Genomic DNA, 22447 nt, shown 5'->3' with positions numbered 1-22447 from the left:
CATAGGTTGGGCCATGGCTGTAGACTTGAATAGCCATGATAGAGTTTCAGGCCTCTTGGCCATCATCGGATGGCTGGACCTTAATATGATAGAGATCCTAAGGTTGCAAACGTGGTGGAAGGCTCGATGGACGTGTGCGTGTGTGTGTGTGTATGTGTGTGCGCGCGTGTGTGTGTACTTGTGCGAACGTGTGTGAGAAACAGTGTATGCGTGCGTTTGTGTTAGTATGTGAAACGACCTAATACTGAACTGATGTTGCAACCATATGATGTGGGTTTTTTTGTTAACTGAACTCAACATCCTGAGATACATATATATATATATATATATATATATATATATATATATATATATATATATATATAATCAGCTACACGCACTGAACACGTTGATAGAATCATTCACCTCACCTGGCGGAGAGGGAGGGGGGGGGGGGGGGCAGGTAATTAAAGCAGTAGAGATATTGTGCCAAATGTACATAATAGGCCTACTCGTATGTCTCTGCTCGTTATTCTCACGACAAGTCGACATCCCGTGCATGGGAATTGCCAGTCAGTTAATAACTATCGGGATTCAGAACGCTCAGCAAGCCAAATTGGCAAGTATAATTTAGTTTGCGGTTTTCATATAATCTAATGTTTCACAGGAGTAAGGAATCACGTATCCACTGCAGACTCGGTGGGAGGTGTGTACGTGCGTGCGCATGTGTGTGTGCGGGGGGAGGGGGGGAGTGGTAGACGACATTTTATAATTAATTTTATTCTAGCGGCCTTTGGTTGTGTTGAGCATGTGCCATATGTTGGCTCGTCTGGTGTGAATACCTAAATAATTAGTATATCAATTTCTATTTTCTGCTTTCTTTCTTTCCTTTTTTTTCGAGACGAAAGTACTAAAATTGGGAAAACTCAGATATGCGTATCACAGACAACGAAACCAAGCTGTATACTTAGGACAGTAATTGCGTACATTAGGAAACACATATTTATATATAATATGCCTGCATTTATCACAATATAATTGATTAATAGTATTAGACCGGTCGGTACTTGTACATGTATGGCTTTTGAGCAAATTGAGGCGTTTTATGCTCGGCTTGGTTCGTGTACAATTACTCGCTTGACCGTCTGTATGTGAAACTGGTCATGGGATATGAACACAGAATTTGTTACCACAGCTAGCTGACCACGAAAACTTGACTTTTTGGTTGGATCCGTCAAAAATGTTTGACTACTGTACATGATTTGCTCAGATTTAGAAAGTTAAACATTTAAAACGGTAAATAAAATTACAAATATAATATGTAGTGCCATTCATGTTCAAATGCATATGTAGTGTTCACATTTTCGCTTTTGGCTGCATACAAAGTTTTTGTTTTGTTTTGTTTTAGTGACACCACTGGAACACATTGATTAAACAATCATCGGCTATTGGATGTCAAACATTTGACTCGCAGTCATCAAAGGAAACCTGCTACAGTTTTACTAATGCAGCAAGGGATCTTTTATATGCACTTTCCCAGAAAAACACATACCACGGCCTTTAGTCAGTTGTGGTGCACTGGTTGGAACGAGAAAAACACCAATTAGTTGAATGGATCCACTGAGGTGGTTCGATCCTGCAACGCAAGCACCTTAGGCGAACACTCAGCCGTTTCAGCTAAATCTGGCCCCCTGCATACAAATTATCAGAGTGAGTACTCCGCTTCCATTTTTATAGTAACACAATGTCATGTCGTCATATTAAATTTTCTTCTTACATCTTTATAGTAGCACATGTCATAGTAAATTTACGTCCTACATCATGCGAGATATTGCCCACACTCACTTATTATATACGTCTAAGCATACAGATTGTCGAAGCTTTCTTAGTATCGTCTAACCGTCGTAAACTATTAAAGTTTATTTTGTTTAACGGCACCACAAGAACACATTGAAAGTTTGTTTTGTTTAACGACACCATTAGAGCACATTGATTTCGGTTATTGGATGTCAAACATTTGGTAATTTTTATATATAGCCATCAGAGGAAATTCGGTAAATATTTTCTAACGCAGCAAGGGATCTTTTATATGCACTTTTATACAGACAGGATAGCACACACCACGGCCTTTGATATACCAGTTGTGGTGCACTGGCTGGAACGAGAAATGTAGCCCATGGACCCACCGACGGGGATCGATCCCAAACCGAACGCGCATTATGCAGATAGACACAGATATATTAATCATTGGTTATTGGATGTCAAACATTTGGATATTTTGACATGGTCTTAGAGGGGAAACCCGCAACATTTTTTTAATTAGTAGCAAGATAAATTTTATGCGCATCATCTCAAAGATAGGATAGCAGATACCACGGCCTTTGATATAGCAGTCGCTGTGTACTGGCTGGAACGAGAAATCGTTCAATGGGCCGATAGGCGTACAGGATCCCATTTTTTCTAAGGGGTGAGGGTGGGGAGAGGCTGGTTTTCGCTCGAATTAAACGAAAATGCCCGAGTCTGAATAATAACGTTTTCCCATAGGTTACAACTAATTTTGCGGGTATAATGATGTAAAAAGGTCTCTACCGTTTTTGTCCGAAGATGAAGATTTGATACAATAGTAGTTCCAACGAACCCCCCCCCCCCCCCCCCCCCACACACACACACACACATTCGTACGCTGAATAAGGTACCAACGGGGATTGATCCTAGACCGACCGCACATCAGCAGAAGCGTCAGAAGCAATTAAAAGATGGTACGGTCATGAAAGCAATGTATATGATGAGATCTATACTATGCGAGCGCCATAGGAAGAAAGAAAAAACGTTCCTGCGTCCAAAAAGTGGTACGGCCATGGCCGTACCGGCCGTACCGCTTCCGACACCCCTGACCAGGCAAGCGCTTTACCACTGACCCATTCGTAAGCTAAATAGGTCACAACAATGGATTCTATAGCCAACGACGGTTTTACGATAAGATAGCTTCAGAAATATGGGACCAGGCCCGTTGTCTCTCCTTAGAATCTGCTTATTATATTTACCTTAAATCTGCCTCTCCCCTCCTTAAAAACTGAATGTCACCCCCTCCAAGTGACACGGGCCTGCTACGATTGTCTAATGTGCTTTATTAGACAAAGTTGGTTTTGTTTAACGAAACCATTAGAGCACATTGATTTATTAATCATCGGCTATTTGATGTCAAACATTTGGGAATTTTGACAAATAGTCTTAGAGAGGAAACCCGCTACATTTTTCCATTAGTAGCAAGGAATATTTTATATGCACCATCCCAAAGACATGATAGCATATACCACAGCCGAGAGATAGCCCAATGGACTCAACGACGGGGATCCATCCCAAACCGACCGCGCATCAAGCGAGTGTCTTACCACTGGGCTACGTCCCTCCCCGCTCTAATAGACATGCCAAAAACATGTTTTCGTATAAACATTATAAGAAAAATACTCCAGATGTAAGAAGCTGTTGTTAAAAATAGCACACAAGGTCAAGAGAAGAATAGATAATGTGATGACAGCGGGTTCGTCCCTCTCAATGTGTCGACTAAGTGTCAACTGCCACAAATCAGACATGCTTAAGTTATATGACACAGCTAAAAATCCACAAACATTCTTTTCCTTTCTTCAAAAGCGAAACACTGACAAGTAGTGGTACATTAAAAATCAGGCTACGTGACATCATGTTTATGACAAAAGACTGAAATAAGTGGAAAGAAATAATTATACAACAGTCAGCATTTTGAACTACTGCTATTTGGTTTTCTAACATATTGTTATTTCGAGATTTGTTTATATATATATATATATATATACATGTATATATACATGTATATATATATGAATAACGTGTCACTTTGTTAGTAAGGTGATATTTTTAAATTTTAACGTTTACAACTCTGCAATTGTGGAATATTTATGCCCAAAAAGGCATAATTTACCAACTACTTTTAATTGGCCAACATAATTATAGGTTTTCAATTTAGTGTTATTGTGACCTTGACATATCCGACCGTTATAATACTATCTGTTTGGACCACACACACACACACACATGGACAGGACAGAACTTAATTTCAAGGCCTCTTATATACCAGTAATGAGGAATTGATTGATACAGGAAAAATGCAGTCCATCCAGTGAATCAGTTGTACAATGTACAACTTATAGCCTCTCGGACAGTCCATCCAGCGAATCAGTTGTACAATGTACATCTTATAGCCTCTCGGACAGTCCATCCAGCGAATCAGTTGTACAATGTACATCTTATAGCCTCTCGGACAGTCCATCCAGCGAATCAGTTGTACAATGTACAACTTACAGCCTCTCGGACAGTCCATCCAGCGAATCAGTTGTACAATGTACATCTTATAGCCTCTCGGACAGTCCATCCAGCGAATCAGTTGTACAATGTACAACTTATAGCCTTTCGGACAGTCCATCCAGCGAATCAGTTGTACAATGTACATCTTATAGCCTCTCGGACAGTCCATCCAGCGAATCAGTTGTACAATGTACATCTTATAGCCTCTCAGACAGTCCATCCAGCGAATCAGTTGTACAACTTATAGCCTGTCTGACAGTCCATCCAGCGAATCAGTTGTACAATGTACATCTTATAGCCTCTCGGACAGTCCATCCAGCGAATCAGTTGTACTCGGACAGTCCATCCAGCGAATCAGTTGTACAATGTACATCTTATAGCCTCTCGGACAGTCAATCAATTATACAATGTACATCTTATAGCCTCTCGGACAGTCCATCCAGCGAATCAGTTATACAATGTACATCTTATAGCCTCTTGGACAGTCCATCCAGCGAATCAGTTATACAATGTACATCTTATAGCCTCTCGGACAGTCCATCCAGCGAATTAGTTGTACAATGTACAACTTATAGCCTCTCGGACAGTCAATCCAGCGAATCAGTTGTACAATGTACATCTTATAGCCTCTCGGACAAGTGCTGTACCACTGAGCTATATTAGCCTCAGTGGTTCCAGAAAATGTTACAATGAGTTGCATCTGCTGCCGACATAATGCATTGTTATATTTTACTGTTTATAGCACAGCTTCTTAGCATTCAAAAAGGTCATATGTGATATGTGATATGTGATAAAATCACCAAATCTGGTACATAGGTGCTATGAATGGTAATAAAAATTTAAGAGGTGGACCCCAACAAAGTTACCTTTTTAAGTGGGCGTGGTATTAAGGAGGATTTCCAACTCTAAAATTTCTCTCTGTTCAGTATTTTATTGCAATCATTCACCAACTTGATATTAAATAAATGCAATATATAATGAATAACTCAGCAATACAATGACATGTAGTTATATATTTTAATAATAAAATTAAAAAATAAACTAAATATACATTTAATAATACAACAAATAAAAATTAACTTATATATTATGTCAAAAAGAATATATCAATAAATGTGCAAACATATGCATCTTACATATCACTGCCTAATATAGTTACAGCAATCAAAATAGTCTGTTGTCCTTTTTATCATAGATGCTTTGTATAAGGTAATAAAATATCATTTGTTTGGTGTATTTGTTCAACACTGATTTAGACAACCAAAATACCATTAATAAAACTGACAATGGAAACAATCTTTGCTAAGTAATAAAACTGACAGGCTCTTAACATATGTGCTAATAAAAAGGTGCTTTCCAAAACCATTTTTTGAGGTGCTCAAAATGCCCTCAAACATAGCTATTAGTAAAAGCTATCAAATGTTTTATCCCAAGAGACAGAGTACCGAATAATAAACATAAACAGAATAGACAGATACATGCATCCACCATTTAACATCTTCAAATTTCTTGTTCATGTCTTTTAACACTGATATTATCTGTGAATATTGCTATTTTCTGCACGATACTCCACAAAAACAAAACCAGAATCGAGTTGATTGTTGTTCCATGACATGATGACTTACAGATAATACTATGGCTTTGGTCTATTAACCAAACCTGATAATGTCCTCATATGATAATTTCATAAATAGGACAAGGATTTGATTTTTACAGAAAACTTATACAAAGAATCTTGAAAAGCATTTTCACATCACATGCATGGTGTTAAAGTCTCAAACTCTTATTAGAGTCTTGAGTCTAGACTCGAAGGGTTTTCTTAGCAAAGAATGGGACCAGGTTGTGATGCCAATCAGTCAGTCAGGTTGAAGTGATGGGTTCCCAGTGTGACTGTCATACCTAGAACAATACCTGTCATACCTAGAACAATCGTCTCCTGATTAAATAGTCTATGCTTTTGCATGAAATACCCAAACACTGGGAAGTAGTGGCAATATATCTGTGGTTTAGTTAGCAACCACTTATGGATTGTTTACCATTAGTAATTTATTTTGAAGCTTATAATTAATAAACAAATGTTTAAAAATACCTGAACACGAAAACAAATCTTATCAATCTGATGTTACAATTTAAGTACTCTAAAATAGACTCAGGATAGATATTCCATCAACTCTTAACTCTTGTAATGATTTTTTTAGCATGTGACATCAACCAGGTATCCTGAAAGCAATAGCAGTTCAAACTGCAAAAAACTCATTGCAGAAATCCGCTGAAAGTGGCAGTGATTGTTAAATGTGTTACCTTCAGTAAAACAACCTGATAACACTAGTTCTGTCCAGATACCTCTGATTGATAGTTTTGTGAAAACAAGAAACGTGCAACCAAAATTGTAAATCCCAGTGATAATAAAAATAAAACAAAGCAAGTCATCAACTCCATAGCATACACTAGTATTATTCACAGTACATGCAGCATCTTGCTGAATTTTACAATTGCTTCAAAATCAAAATATGGTTTTGAGGACAACTGCAATAAAAAGTTGAAATTGTATTATATTATTGATCATGGAAGATACCATAAAAGTGCAAAGAACCTAAAAATGGGAGCTGAACAGAGAATATATTAAATGAATTGGTAGAGAAGCATTTCAGAGATTTTGTTTTACGAAATAATGAAATAAAGAATGTGATAAATAACCTCCAGATCCAGGCATCGTGGGATGAAATCTGGAAGACAGGATCTGAAACACATTTAGAGTATTTCGGTCAGGCTCATAATAATCATGTTACCTAATTCTCATTGTTTTATATTACTTATTAAATAATAAATATATATATATAGATGTTATTACCAGAATGTGTTTCTGTATCGTCAATATATGACATAATTGATTACACTAAATATTCTAGATATTATATATATATATATATATATATATATATATATATATATATATATATATATATATATATATAACTTATCACGGTCATAAATATAATTAATTAAGAAGTATCATTGTTATGGTATGATATAGTTGTAACATAACATCACTTTCACAATAGTTAAATAACACCAGAGACAATATAAAAGTATTTAATATCAATGTCAGTTTTCGGTATTGTAAATAATATAATGTAGCATGATGTATTTCCTAAAACATACAAAACTCTCAGAATAAGCAGTAATAATGGAATGAACTGCTTCAAGGAAGGAAGGAAATGTTTTATTTAACGATGCACTCAACACATTTGAAACTGCTTCAAGTTCACCGTCTATATATAAGTGATGGGACATACTTCAACACTGGTGGATCCATTCAGCTGATTGGGATTTTTTTCTCGTTCCAACCAGTGCACCACAACTGGACAAGGGCTGTGGTACATGCTTTCCTGTCTGTGGGAAAGTGCATATAAAAGATCCCTTGCTTCATTAGGAAAAATGTAGTGGGTATCCTCTGATGACTACGAGTCAAAATTACCAAATGTTTGACATCCAATAGCTGATGATTAATTAATCAATGTGCTCCAGTGGTGTCGTTAAAAAACAACAACTTTAAACAAACTTTTTACTTCAACACATAGCTCTCTTAAATGTTAAAAACTAATAAATACATTAAAAGCAACTGAAAAGTGTAGAATGAGGGCAAAAGAATATAATATGACACTTTTATAGATATACAAGTAGTTTGATGAAGTTTGTTTTTACCAAAAAAAATATGTATGAATAAAACAGTAATGGACATTTTATTCCAACACTCATATATTGAATAGGGCCTCCACAAATGCAAGATATTGGACTAGAGTACCTGAGGGTCAAACTCGACCTGGACCCGAGTACCCAACATTTGTATGATAATGAGACTAAGGAATAAAGTAAAATATTGGACTAAGAGTACATGAGGGTCAAACTCGACCTGGAACCGAGTACCCGACATTTGTATGATAATGAGACTAAGGAATAAAGTAAAATATTGGACTAAGAGTACTTGAGGGTCAAACTCGACCTGGAACCGAGTACCCGACATTTGTATGATAATGAGACTAAGGAATCAAGTAAAACAGCACATGGATGTCAAATCAGGCCATTGTATTGCACACATTCAACTTTTGTTTTCCATCCATGTGTCAAAGCCCTATAATATAACTGGCGGCAAGCATATGACAAAATGACATAAAAAAATATAATTAAATGAGAGTGCTCTTCCTTGCACGGATACTAGAGTCCTAAGAACGGATTCGAGTCTTGCTAGAAAATTAAACACATTTTCATTTTATATCAAATTTTGAAGTCAGATTTGACTTGTAAACATGGTAAAGCTACGCATAAAATGTCATCTGAATATCTTGAGATATTGCACCAAAAAAAAAAAAAAGAGTCTGGACAGATGGAAAGACAGACAGACAAATGGATGGGCAGAATAACTGAGTGAGATATCACACAGATATAAAGAGAAAAACATTAACAAGAAAGTCCTCTCCATTTTGTAATGTTGAAGTGTAGCAGATAATGCAGAATGCTGTAACTTTTTATATTAACATAGAAATTGAAAAAAAGCTTCTGTTTTGACCTACATATATTAATGTCAATAAAATGTTTTATTGTGTACTGTATTATATAGAGTTGAGAGCACTTCTCTCCTGATCTTTTCTTGGATATCCTTCAACAGACCTCTGATATTTTCTCCAAAGGCTCACTAACTGATGACATCCAGTCAAGGCTCTTAGAAAGTTTAACAATGACCTTCATTTTCAGTTAAGCCCAAGACGATCACTTATCAATTGTCTGGAAAAAAGAACACAACTTTCAAACTTATGTACAGATGTAATGTTTGAATTAAAAAATCTACAGCCATACCAATATCACATACTGAAACCCAATATCACATACTCAGGCTTTGATTACGGGGCCCACCTGATGCATGGTCAGTCCAGAATCAATCCTCCTCGGTGGGCCCAATGGGCTATTTCTAGTTTCAGCCAGTGCCGTGGTATGTGCTATTCTGTCTGTGGGATGGTGCATAAAAAGATTTTGCTACTAATGGAAACATTTTGCAGATTTCCTCCCTAAGACTAACATTTTCATTATATCATTTAGTATGATTTAGATATTTAGGGTTTCAGTATGCAGTTTGCAAATTTGGCACAATTCCATACTTTCTTGAATCCCAGATTTTTTGGTCAGAAAGATTATGAAACGGAATCCCAAAATATCTGTATTAAATCATATTTATGATACTGGCGGAATCTTAAAAATCACCATATTCGAAGTTAAAGTTAAAGTTTGTTTTGTTCAATGACACAACTAGAGCACATCAATTTTAGGAAATTGAATGTCAAACATTTGGTAATTCTGATGTATATTTACCGTATATACAGCAATTATTGGTTAATAAATAACATTCCCATGACCCACATCCTTTGCTATGTAAGTATGGAGAATATGGCAGTCACCTTCAAAGTTTCCAAGAGAAGATCAACACTTGGTCGATCTTTAGCCGTCTTGCTGCAGTACAACAGCACAATGCTTCCAGTCTTATCCAAAATAAAGTCTCCTCCCATCTGAAAATGGTAATAATCAGTTAATGTTAATATTTATAATACACACCAAAATGAAATGAGTTCAAAGTGAATAGTAATTATTCATACGTCTTCAGCTAAAAATATCCAAAAGAATAATAAATTATATTATTTAAATATATATTCATATCCAAAAAAGCATAAAATCTAAGAGATTGTCCTGTGTTTACTACTACAGTAGTATAACATGCTCCACGCTAATGTCCTGAGTTTACCGTTACAGTATTATAACATGTTCCACACTAATGTCCTGAGTTTACCGCTACAGTATTATAACATGTTCCACACTAATGTCCTGAGTCTACCGCTACAGTATTATAACATGTTCCACACTAATGTCCTGAGTCTACCGCTACAGTATTATAACATGTTCCACACTAATGTCCTGAGTCTACCGCTACAGTATTATAACATGTTCCACACTAATGTCCTGAGTCTACCGCTACAGTATTATAACATGTTCCACACTAATGTCCTGAGTTTACCGCTACACTATTATAACATGTCCCACACTAGTCTCCTGAGTCTACCGCTACAGTATTATAACATGTTCCACACTAATGTCCTGAGTTTACCATTACAGTATTATAACATGTTCCACACTAATGTCCTGAGTCTACCGCTACAGTATTATAACATGTTCCACACTAATGTCCTGAGTTTACCGTTACAGTATTATAACATGTTCCACACTAATGTCCTGAGTTTACTGCTACAGTATCATATCATGTTTCACACTAATGTCCTGAGTTTACTGCTACACTATTATAACATGTCCCACACTAATGTCCTGAGTTTACTGCTACAGTATCATATCATGTTTCACACTAGTGTCCTGAGTCAACTGCTACACTATTATAACATGTCCCACACTAATGTCCTGAGTCTACCGCTACAGTATTATAACATGTTCCACACTAATGTCCTGAGTTTACCGTTACAGTATTATAACATGTTCCACACTAATGTCCTGAGTTTACTGCTACAGTATTATAACATGTTTCACACTAATGTCCTGAGTTTACTGCTACAGTATCATATCATGTTCCACATGAATGACCTGAGTTTACTGCTACAGTATTATTATAAAATGTTCCACACTAATGAGATTCTTTAATTATTAAACTGGCATATTAAATAAATTTTATTCTTTAGAATATTAGCATCCATATATTCAATCTCTTTCGACAATCATTATGCTTTTTACTTCCTAACGTAGCCTATATTTTTTGTATGTATGAAATTATCGAGGGGTAAAATCCAGTTTGTGCTACTAAAGTAAGAATAACCAGCAGCACATTGTAAATAAAGAAATCTAATATCATAAATAAGAAAATGTGTTTAATATGTCCTTTTATTAGTAATAATAGTATTAGTATAAAATGACTCTATTAGTGGAAACTAGTTTACAATGGCAAAACACTCAGGACAGTCTCTTTAATTACTAGTTTCATTTCAAATATACAAAGATGCACACAAATTTGGACAATCAAGAGTCATGGACAGACTTATATACTGTATGTAATGGCAGACCTAACACCCTCTGCATAATTCAGTCAACATGAATTACACATAACATTCAAAGTCATTTTGCCACCTCAATGCAATAAGTTAATTCTATCACAATCCAGATATTCCTCCAGAGGAACAAAAACTAATATCATACCTGGTTAGGGTCGTCATGGAGATCTTCGTATGGACGTGGCAGTGATCTTCCAGCAGCCATCTGTTCCCCATAATACACCATACAGGAAACTGACCAAACCTACATATAAAAATAACACAACATACAAGACATATTAAACCTGCAATGGACATAATACAGGTATTTTTCTTGTGCAAAAGACACCAAGTCACTTTTGGTAGCATCTTCAGTTAGTTTGTTGTATTTACTGGTAAATGGAAAATTAAACTATGTTGGCTTGATAAAGTGTATAAAATGTGTGAGTTAATAGCAAATAGTTACTTGTCCTGGACAGAGGAGCTGACTGAAGCCGGCAACTGCGCCCATAACAGGCGTGCACTACAACAGCTTGTTCTGAATGTGCACATAAAACAGTATGACCTGACCTGACCTAACCAGCAAATAGTTGTCCATCGGTGCTTAACTTTGTTTGCCAGTTAACAAATACCTTCTGATTAAAAAGCTAGAACTGGTTTAGCACATAGCTTCATCACACAAATTATCTCCCTTAGTTATAATGTTCTTAAATTTACCATATGGGATTAATTTGTTAATGCACAAATTACAATGATTAGACAGATACAGCACCGAAAACAAACAAATCTATTGTTTAATTAAAGTACACTTACCATATACACAGATTTCTTCAGTCCAAATGTTTTATAAACCTGTAAATACAACTGGACTGAGGTTAAGTGTACAACAACCAAATATCTACAGGTATCAACAAATAAAATTATACCCATTCTTCTGCTCGACACATACAATGTATGGTGATATGCAGATGACTCTCATATTACATTAACAGTAAGGTCAATCAATAATATGTGTGTGTGTGTGTGTATGTGTGTGTGTATTAATAGAATCTATCACAGTTGTAAGGTGAAAAGGCAATTCCAACCCGAGGAACAAAATGTTTTTTGTGAGGTCCGAGGTTTACCGAGGCCCTTACAAAAACATTTTGTCCCGAGGGTTGGAATCACCTTATCTAAAGTGATTGATTCCTTTTCTTGCCCATTTAATTATGGTAACAAAATAGTAATTTTGTAAGCTACGGTTTGTTTATTGTAGAACGATTCATAAACATTTCACCTATAAACTCATTTAATCAAACGTGGAAAAATATAGTCCACATTATGCAAAGACATAAAAATGTTACAACTTACCAATAAATATAAAGTTGAAAATATTAATTTGTTTAAATATTTTTAAAACAATGATACATTAAATGGCAAACAGAATTCTGAAAAACAGGAGTTTTGACGTCAATCGTTGTAAAACATGAGTTATGACATCACGTGTATGTAGAAATCGTCTGCTTGTGTAGTATTCTCTATATACAATACATTTACATTATACCTCAGTAAAATGATACATAGTATGAGGACTGCTAATTTATAATGCACACCAGTACACGCACCAAACACCTACTTATGCCTCCATAAACAAAAAGAGGTCTGAATATGCACAGAATAACATTTTAAGCAAGAAACTGTCATTATTTTATAGAAATAACACTGATTATTGAGGGACAAGTAGGGGCCTAGCTTTAATATAATATTACGAATCCCATCAAAACAAGATATTCAGTAAACAAGACTTTTCTAAAAAACCCAGATGGTTTTCATTGGCTCATGTTACATAGCAGAACCTTACAAATCTGGACACCCCTTAAACCCATACTTTTTACTTGATCTATGGGTTTCTGGTTTAGAGGGGTTTCACTTTACCTGTCTGTCAGAATCCAGCAAAAGGTCAAAGGGACAGTCCATTTCAGCCAACCAGCGCTGAGCCCCAGAACGGACACCAAACGAGAACAAAATCACAAGAGCATCAGCTGTAGAGACATCAGTCTAAAACAAGATCACAAGAGCATCAGCTGTAGAGACATCAGTCTAAACCAAGATCACAATAACACCTGTTATGGGATGACAAGCAAATATAAAAGGTTGGTGGGGAGGGGAGGAGGAGAGGTGAGCTTGGGAGAAGTCTTATCCTGTGATTACTAAGTGAAACAAATCGAAAATAACATGTTAATGATGCAGCGTATCAGTTTTAATCATCTATCCTCCAGAGGTAAGAATAAAGAACTTCAAGCATTCCACAAAGTTTGCCAAATGTAATCACTACACTAGACTACACTGCCCCCTTCCACATAGTGATTTCAGCACATAGTGATCTTAGCACTAACATCACTTAAGATAATCTTTGCACTAAAATGGCTACTTGGCCAATAAAAAAAAAGCTGCACAAAGACTTGTTCGGTAACAATTCAGGCAGCAATGTTAAATGTGTAGACAATCTAAAATTCAAGATCAACAAGAAAGCTTCTGAATTAAAAACAAAATGAAACAAACAATAACAAAAAAAAAAAAAAAAACCCACCATTAATTCATAAAAAACTCACAAATATGCTTGGTCATACAAATATACTGAACTGACATACTCAGAGTTTAACTATGGATTTAGTGAAGTGGTAAACTTCAAATATTTTAATATGAACCTCTCTAGCCATCAGCTCTTTGACATGGTCTCGTCATGGGAGTCAGGCGAAGTGGCGCAGACCAACAAGGATGATGCTCTGCTTCCCCAGATAATTCCTGATTGTCGTGGTGTCGCCAGTCTTCGCGTTCACCAAGGACACGTCGACAGGACCCTCCTCGCCAACATGTACCACCTTATCGTCTCCATGGTTAATCTTCTTGTCAATATTTTTCAAAAGGTCATCCCACTGTTGCTGCATTTATGTAAGGAAAACAAGTTTAAAGGAGATTCTAACACATTATTTAATCATCAGTAATAAAATCAACAAGGAAAGAACAAGCCTGTAGGAACCATAACTGAAGTGGGAGGTACAATCTCTAGTGGGGGGGGGGGGGGGGGGGGGGGAAGACAGACACAAGCCTGATTTTTATCTTTGTTATATAGAGAACAACAAAAAGGTATATTTCCACCCTGAAGGATATTTTGATCTATATCCCTCAAACGGTCATGTCACTGTTGTTGAATATGTATAAGGAAAAACATGTTTGTTTGATGACATGTTTAATCAATAGTAATAAAATCAACAGGTAAAGGATATGTTTAGTGAACTATTCATGTCTTTGTCCAGTGTCCTTGGTACCTCATTTTATGAGGGCAAACGTTCCTACAAATGTCCTTCTTTGTCTTACCTCACCAAATGTGAAAACAAAATGTACCTAACACTTAACTAGTTCTACAAATGGATAAGTTAAAAATGTATATACTGTTAAGGCCTAAAACAAATTATGTGGATCCCAGGAACCCGACCCTACCTTTTGTTTTTCAATGTACATGTATTTATTTATTTTTGTTTAAATTAATACATGTATTTAGGTGAAAAACAGAATATATATAGATAATTAGCATTTTAGTAAAAAAGCTAATTTAAATATCAAACATACTTAACCTAAAAAACAATCTTGCACCAAGCCCATCCTGCAAACACCAGAAGGTAACAAGTCAAAGTTATTTACTTTGGTGTCACCAGGAATGTTTTTTGTGATGGTAGGACCAATGCTACTCTCCTAGATAGCCATCAGCTAGCAGGAACATTTATACTTTATGGGAAGCATTTTTAAAAAATCCATATTTTACATAAGCTCACTAAAATCACTCAAATGAAAACCAATGTTTTCTACAAAATGTAAATTTTTCTCCAAAATAACCCACACACATACACACAATCTCCACCTCCAGAAAATCCTGGTATGTGTCAGCCCTGAGCACCATTAAGTTTGAACTATATAGGTAATCAAATTATGGTCATGAAAATATGTAAAACTAAATGTCAAAATCACAAACCTCAATATCGAGCCAGTCATCTATGAGATCACGAAAGTCAGGATATCTGGGACTAGATAATGAAAACAGAACAAAATCAGGATAAATAAAACAGATACAGACCTCAACATGTAAAATATTGAGAGCATCAATTGTCATTGAATCCTTTTGTAGTACTTACAATTGTGTTTAGGTCACATGCTAAGGGGGAACTAAAAATCACTGTCCTTGAACACATTTCATGGGAATGATGGGGAGACAGAACAATAGGCCTAGTAATTCTCCTTAAATGGCCATGTCTGAGAATACGCTGTGAAGAATATATAGTTTAAAATATTGTTATTGTTACAAGGACATTCTGTGTGTTTGTGAAGTCATGCTTATAATGGGATCAATTAATACTAAGAGTTACTATGAAGTTGACATCTAGTAACCCAGGGTTTAAGTTGTTTAGCTAAAACACTGATTAACAGATATTTTTCCTGCAGAATTGTCACTGAATCACTGAAGGTCTCTACCTGTAGAATTTCTCTGTTAAGTGCTCCAAATCACTCTTTGTTTTTATTTCAAGGCTAAAAAGACACAAAGAGAAAAGAGAGAGAGAATGACAACTATACACATCTTGAAAGTGTTAAAAATGCTTCATCCTTTATAATGCATATTTTAGTAATTTTATTCTTACAAACTACAGTAACATAAGATCCATTTTATGGCTCTAGTGGTGTTGTTTATTTATTTTTATTTATTTTTAATACTTGTTGTCTTGTTGTTCACTGATTATCATTTGTTTCAAAAGTTTTAGAGACAGATTGGTAAACTTAATAGCTGGCATTTCTAATTCTAGTGGGGCGGGACATAGCCCAGGAGAGCCTCCACAAGTCCAAAATAGTACTCGAGGGTCAAACTCAACACAGACGCTAGTACTAGATGGTCATGAGACTAAGGAATAAAATAAAATAGCATTATGTATCTTAATTCCAGCACTGAACATGGATTCCAAATCATGCCATTGTATTGCATTCCACACATTCGACTTGTTTTCCCTCCATGTCTGTAATGTAACCAGCGGCAAGCATGTGGCAAAATGACGTAAAAAACTATAATTAAAAGAGAGTGCTCTTCCTTGTATGGTTACTCGAGTCCTGCTAGACTCAGCCCATGCCCGAGTACTCGAGTACTCATGGAGACCCATTGGGGTATTTCAACCCAACCAATGTACCATGACTGATATATCAATGTGGTATGTGCTATCCTGTCAGTGGGATGGTGCATAAAAAAGATCCTTTGCTACTAATGGAAAAAACGTAGTGGATTTTCTCTCCGAGTCTAAATGTAAAAATTACCAAATGTTTGACATCCAATAGTCGATGATTAATAAACCAATGTGCTCTAGTGGTATCCTTAAACAAAACCCCCCTTGAACTTCTAATTCTACTACATAACATGTAATCATCATGAAGATGTTTATCAGTTCCACAATACTAAATGTCAACAAACATTCAACTTTTAATGTTATGACATTATTAGTAAACCGGCCTCAGTGGTGTCGTGGTTAGGCCATTGGTCTACAGGCTGGTAGGTACTAGGTTCGGATCCCAGTTGAGGCATGGAATTTTCAATCCAGATACCAACTCCAAACCCCGAGTGAGTGCTCCGCAAGGCTCAATGGGTGGGTATAAACCACTTGCACCGACCAGTGATCCATAACTGGTTTAACAAAGGCCATGGTTTGTGCTATCCTGCCTGTGGGAAGCACAAATAAAAGATCGCTTGCTGCTAATTGGAAAGAGTAGCCTATGTAGTGGCGACAGCGGGTTTCCTCTCAAAATATGTGTGGTCCTTAACCATGTCTGATGCCATATAACCATAAATGAAATGTGTTGAGTGTGTCGTTAAATAAAACATTTCAATCTTTCTTTTTTCATTATTAGTAAAGGAAGAAATTCGATACCGTAAATGTACATGTAAGTTACACTAGTTACCTTTGAAAACATGTATTATAAGCCAATGCCAGCTTGAACAATACTCCAATCTTCTCATCAACAAATGTATCCACAGAATCTGTTGGTCAAAATAAAACAAATTAAAATGTTTTTTCCTATGGGATTCTAGTACATATAACCTGTACCTGTCCATGCATAAAGTTAACATTAAAATTAAAACAAAAATTCAATGAGATTTTAGTACATATAACCTGCACCCGTCCATGTATAAAGTTAAAATTCTAATTATTCACAATACTTGGGTACATCACACATATCATGTATTTTGTCCATGATGTCACAAACTATCAATCGATGTCACTGATTTGGCACATATAATTTATTAAAGGGATTATGCTGAGTTTTTCTGTCATTGTCAGATGTTTTCAACAGATTACTTTTTACCACTAAAATTAGAGATTTTCTTGTTTAAAATGTCACCATTTGTACATACAGTATGTATCCGGTTACCCTGATGTTTGTAGTAGCCAATAATTTTTTATGTATGAAAAGAAAGATTCCGGTATGTATTTGAGCTACTATGAACACTAGGACGACTAGAAACACATTTGATATATAGAAACTGATATTATAAACAATAAACTGTATTCAAGATGTAAAATCAGTTGTTAAAAAAGGATTTATCCTATAACTTGCCCATGATATCCATGTCATAAACCCATGTGATAATTTAGTGTATTAACCCAGTTATTAAAGGTATACAAATTTAAAGTATATGCAAATTTGCAAGGTCTCTAGTTGCTGTCAATGGGTCATTTGTTTATAAGCCAACATTTGTTTATAAGCCAACATTTAAAATGTGTGACGTCAAAGTAATTTGTGCTAATCGTGATGACCTCATATTACCAATGGAGGCAACTTTTGTACTGTGATTTACTAAATATCAAATGAAAATGTTATTTTAGAAATCTTATAGGATAAATAGAATTCGCTACTCATGTTTTTTTAATATATAAAATATCAACCTCGTCTAGTTAATCGGTATTTGTCTCAGCAGAGCCTCAAGAAATACCGATTAATGTAATTATATGTTCCAAACTCAAGTCAGTCACTTTAATGATATGTACACATTAACACTTAATTAACAACATTCATTAAAAAAATCTCTGAAAGCTCATTAATACTATTAGTATTATAAAATTTTCTAATCCATTTACAAACTTTCAAACCTTTGATCAATTCTCGTGCTGTTGATAAAACATCATCTCCCACATCAACCAAACGCTGCACTGCTTTCATCACCTCATCTCTGTCCTTGTTCCTTTTTATCCCTGGACTGTTTGTAGACATAATGTCAAGTTCCTCAAGTAATTAACTTGCTATAAAATAACAAGTAAATTAAATGTAATTTAATGAAATAAAACTAATAGGAATTTTACAGAATTAGTATCCCAATGCAGTGTTGCTATGGAGATCAATGCAACCACAGTCAACGGGGGACTATAGGGGACCTTCCCCAGAAAGAAAATGGGTTAGGTTTAGGGTTAGAGTTAAGAAAATCATACAATAATGATAAGAGTAATTAATTTTGTCAAAAAATTAACTTTAAAAAAATTAAATCTGCAAATCTGTTTACGTATGGCATCATACCCATTATACCCTCTGACAGAAACTCTGCAATGGCTGAGTTAGCCAGTTCAGATCTGTACCCAGGGGAGAGTTGAGCCAGTCATTGGTCACTAACGCTTGCTACATCCGAGTTAGCCAGTTCAGGTCTGTACCGAGGGGAGAGTTGAGCCAGTCATTGGTCACTGACACTTGCTACATCCGAGTTAGCCAGTTCAGGTGTGTACCCAGGGGAGAGTTGAGCCAGTCATTGGTCACTGACGCTTGCTACGTCCGAGTTAGCCAGTTCAGGTCTGTACCTAGGGGAGAGTTGAGCCAGTCATTGGTCACTGACGCTTGCTACGTCCGAGTTAGCCAGTTCAGGTCTGTACCCAGGGGAGAGTTGAGCCAGGTATTTGTCACTAGCGCTTGCTACGTCCGAGTTAGCCAGTTCAGGTCTGTACCTAGGGGAGAGTTGAGCCAGTCATTGGTCACTGACGCTTGCTATGTCCGAGTTAGCCAGTTCAGGTGTGTACCCAGGGGAGAGTTGAGCCAGTCATTGGTCACTAACGCTTGCTACATGAGACCAAATGACCCTTTCGGAAACCAGTCAAAATAGTTTGTCAAGAGTTAGAAACAAATGGCTGGATAGATGTAGGTCAAGTGTGTGTGTGTGTGCATTTGTGTGTCTGTGTGTGTATGTCTGCATAGTGTGTGTCTGTGTGTGTGTGTGTGTGTGTGTTTTGGTGTGTGCGTGTTGGTGTGTGCGTGTTGGTGTGTGCATTTGTGTCTGTGTGTGTATGTCTGCATAGTGTGTGTCTGTGTGTGTGTGTGTGTTTGTGTGTCTGGGTCTCTGTGTGTGTGCGTATCGGTGTATGTGTGTGCATTTGTGTGTCTGTGTGTGTATGTCTACGTAGTGTGTGTCTGTGTGTGTGTGTGCGTGTCAGTGTGTGCACGTGTGCATTTGTGTCTGTGTGTGTATGTCTGCGTAGTGTGTCTGTGTGTGTGTGTGTGTGTGTCTGTCTTGTGATTTGTGAGATATTCATGTATCCTTCCCCACCATTGTTCTTATAAAATGATGCAAACTTGAAAGGAATGTTTATTTAATAACACATTTATTTTAAACTAAAGTTATTATTAGGTGTAACATTACATTTGTAATCCATAGTCTAGTGCAGACCCATTGGAAGCCCAAAATTGATAACCTATTTTGTCACATGGAGATGTTCCCACCCATTATTATTAAATAATTGATTTTTGCTGCATTTTGAAGCAGAAACATGTTTTGATGAGTGTTTTTTTTTTAAAACTAAGTACACTCTAGCCCTAGTCCTACACTGGGAATGGTCCAATCAGTATGATAAAACATAAATGGGTTAAGCACAAATTTTAAATTTTCAGTTTAAATGTGCAACTGTAGAAAAAGGTTTGTTTTTGTTTAACGACACTACTGGAGCACATTGATTTATTAATAATCAGCTATTGGATGTCAAACATTTGATAATTTTGACATATAGTCTTAGAGAGGAAACCCGCTACATTTGTTGCCATTAGTAGCAAGGGATCTTTTATATAAACCAACCCACAGACAGGATAACACATACCATGTCCTTTGATATACCAGTCATGGTGAACTGGCTGGAATGAGAAATAGCCCAATGGGCTCACTGACAGTGATCAATCCCAAACCAACCACACATCAAGCCAGTGCTTTACCACTGGACTATGTTCCGCTCCTATTTAATTGTAGAAGACACTTAACTGGGTAAAGCTGACCACATTATGATAGACATTGCATATGGGTGGAATGGGGAGGAGGTACTGCAACTCTCCTCTCCAATTCTGAGGATCGTGCAATTTGCAATGTTAATTAATATGTAACTGTTCAACCCACCCACACTCAACTTTTCCCTCCCATTTATTGGTATTTAGCCAAGTATACCACTCATTATAATATACTACATTCTATATGGAATGGTACCTTGGCTTGCAAAGATAGTTAACCATGTATCCACTGGGGAAAGTTGATAGTGGCGAGTTACCGGCCTCGATGGCATAGTGGTTTCACCTCCCGGTATCAACTGAGGAAAGATTTCCACCTGTTACCTCCGATTATATTGATACATGTATAAAGAGGAAACCTCACCCTAACAATTACAATTGTAATAGGGCTAATAACCATCCAAATGTCCGTCTAGCTCTCTCACAGTCAGAGTACTCGGACTCAGTGATGTAGCGTGGGCGGGACCACCAGGACGGTTGCCCTGGGCACAAAATTCTGGACTAGTGGAAGGGACTCGGGGAGTGCTAATGGTCCACTGGTTAAGGGGCGCAATACTTGCCTTGCTCCTGGCACTGGCAACCCACACTACACCACTGCTCGGGCTATCTTACAATCAGAGTACTCAGGCTAGGCTAAAGGACACTCAGACTGTTTTTCTCACTAACCACTAACTAGATAGCTGCCCAAGGTATGTTCCCAGGACTGTGTGCTTGAACCGTAATTGGATATAAGCACGAAAAATAACTATGAATGAACAAGAGAATAAATTTTTAAATAGCGAGTTGACCATTTTGGTCTGTATTGTCTGTTGACCTGTTTTAGTGGTTGCGTTGTTTGTGCGAAACAGTATGTATATTTAAGCATTTTTGACATCATTGACTTTTGCATGGGGGAAGTAAACAAATGTCGGTCACATTCACAGAAATGTTCATAAAAATAAAGTTAAAACAAGCAAAGAAAGCAAGATTGAGCTTAACCCACTCATAAACATGGCACTTTTCTTAATATCTTTTTTCTATGATATTCAAAGACTGTTATTTGAAAAAAAACAGTTTAAACAAAAAAAATTGTCTGTTCTCAGCTGTACTGCTATCGTGTTATTAAAGTCACATGACTATGTGGCGACAGTGGGTTTCCTCTAAAAACAGTGTCAGAATGACCATATGTTTGACGTCTAATAGCTGATGATAAGATAAAAACAATCAATGTGCTCTAGTGGCGTCGTTAAATAAAACAAACTTTACTTTTTTGTAAACAAACACGGTAGTCCAAATATATATTATATTATATTAGTACACATTTAAAAAACTGTCACCGTGACACTGTACGATATCTGATAATGTAATTACACCAATGGTTGAAAAAAAAATTTAATTTTTTTTTTCAAACGAAAACATTTGTTTTTAAACAAAATCCCATACATTGTCGTGACTATCATACATTAATAATTATACGATTTAGAGGTCAAATGTGACAACAGACATGACCTACGCAGACCTACCTTAGTCTACCCTTGCCGAAAGCCTTTGCCAGCTGCTTCCATAAATTACCGTAACGCTTACCACTGTAGTGTAAATTCACAACATGTTAAAAAATCCACGTGATTTGCAGTCATGCAACGTATTTACCTGAATGATTCCCCCTCAGATTGTTGTCAGGTCAGGTCATAGGGCTTTCATTCAGAGCACACCAGATTGTTGTGAATGAGTCAGCAGTTTTAAGCTGATTGTCG

At 36.4% G+C, this 22447-nt stretch overlaps 2 protein-coding genes across 5 annotated transcripts in view; both read right to left on the bottom strand.

Annotated features, from left to right (window-relative positions):
• LOC121370150 overlaps nt 1-7751 on the bottom strand; it is a 20065-nt gene extending 12314 nt beyond the window's left edge. The window contains exon 1 of the mRNA XM_041495265.1: nt 7018-7751. The gene's annotated coding sequence lies outside the window, so the exon portion shown is untranslated. The remainder of the gene's footprint in view (nt 1-7017) is intronic.
• LOC121371689 lies at nt 5324-22447 on the bottom strand. Of its 4 annotated transcripts, XR_005957815.1 has the most exons (12): nt 22217-22354; nt 18557-18706; nt 17367-17445; nt 15903-15956; nt 15406-15457; nt 14084-14317; nt 13311-13433; nt 12210-12248; nt 11563-11661; nt 9771-9878; nt 8989-9102; nt 5324-7060 (listed from the first exon to the last, which is right to left on the bottom strand). XR_005957815.1 is itself a non-coding variant. In XM_041497767.1 (11 exons), exons 2-11 carry the CDS (start codon nt 18675-18677, stop codon nt 9088-9090), a joined length of 924 nt encoding a protein of 307 aa, XP_041353701.1. In that variant the 5' UTR covers nt 18678-18706; nt 22344-22447; the 3' UTR covers nt 7818-9087. The 4 variants fall into 4 exon arrangements, 3 of the variants coding, with proteins under 3 accessions (XP_041353701.1, XP_041353700.1, XP_041353703.1); XM_041497767.1 differs by lacking the exon at nt 5324-7060 and having other exon boundaries at nt 7818-9102; nt 22344-22447; XM_041497766.1 differs by lacking the exon at nt 5324-7060 and having other exon boundaries at nt 7818-9102.

The sequence above is a fragment of the Gigantopelta aegis genome, chromosome 4 (assembly GCF_016097555.1).
Source record: "Gigantopelta aegis isolate Gae_Host chromosome 4, Gae_host_genome, whole genome shotgun sequence".
Classification (NCBI taxonomy): domain Eukaryota; kingdom Metazoa; phylum Mollusca; class Gastropoda; order Neomphalida; family Peltospiridae; genus Gigantopelta; species Gigantopelta aegis.
Note: the sequence above shows the minus strand (reverse complement) of the source record. Positions and strands in the feature narration are given on the sequence as shown.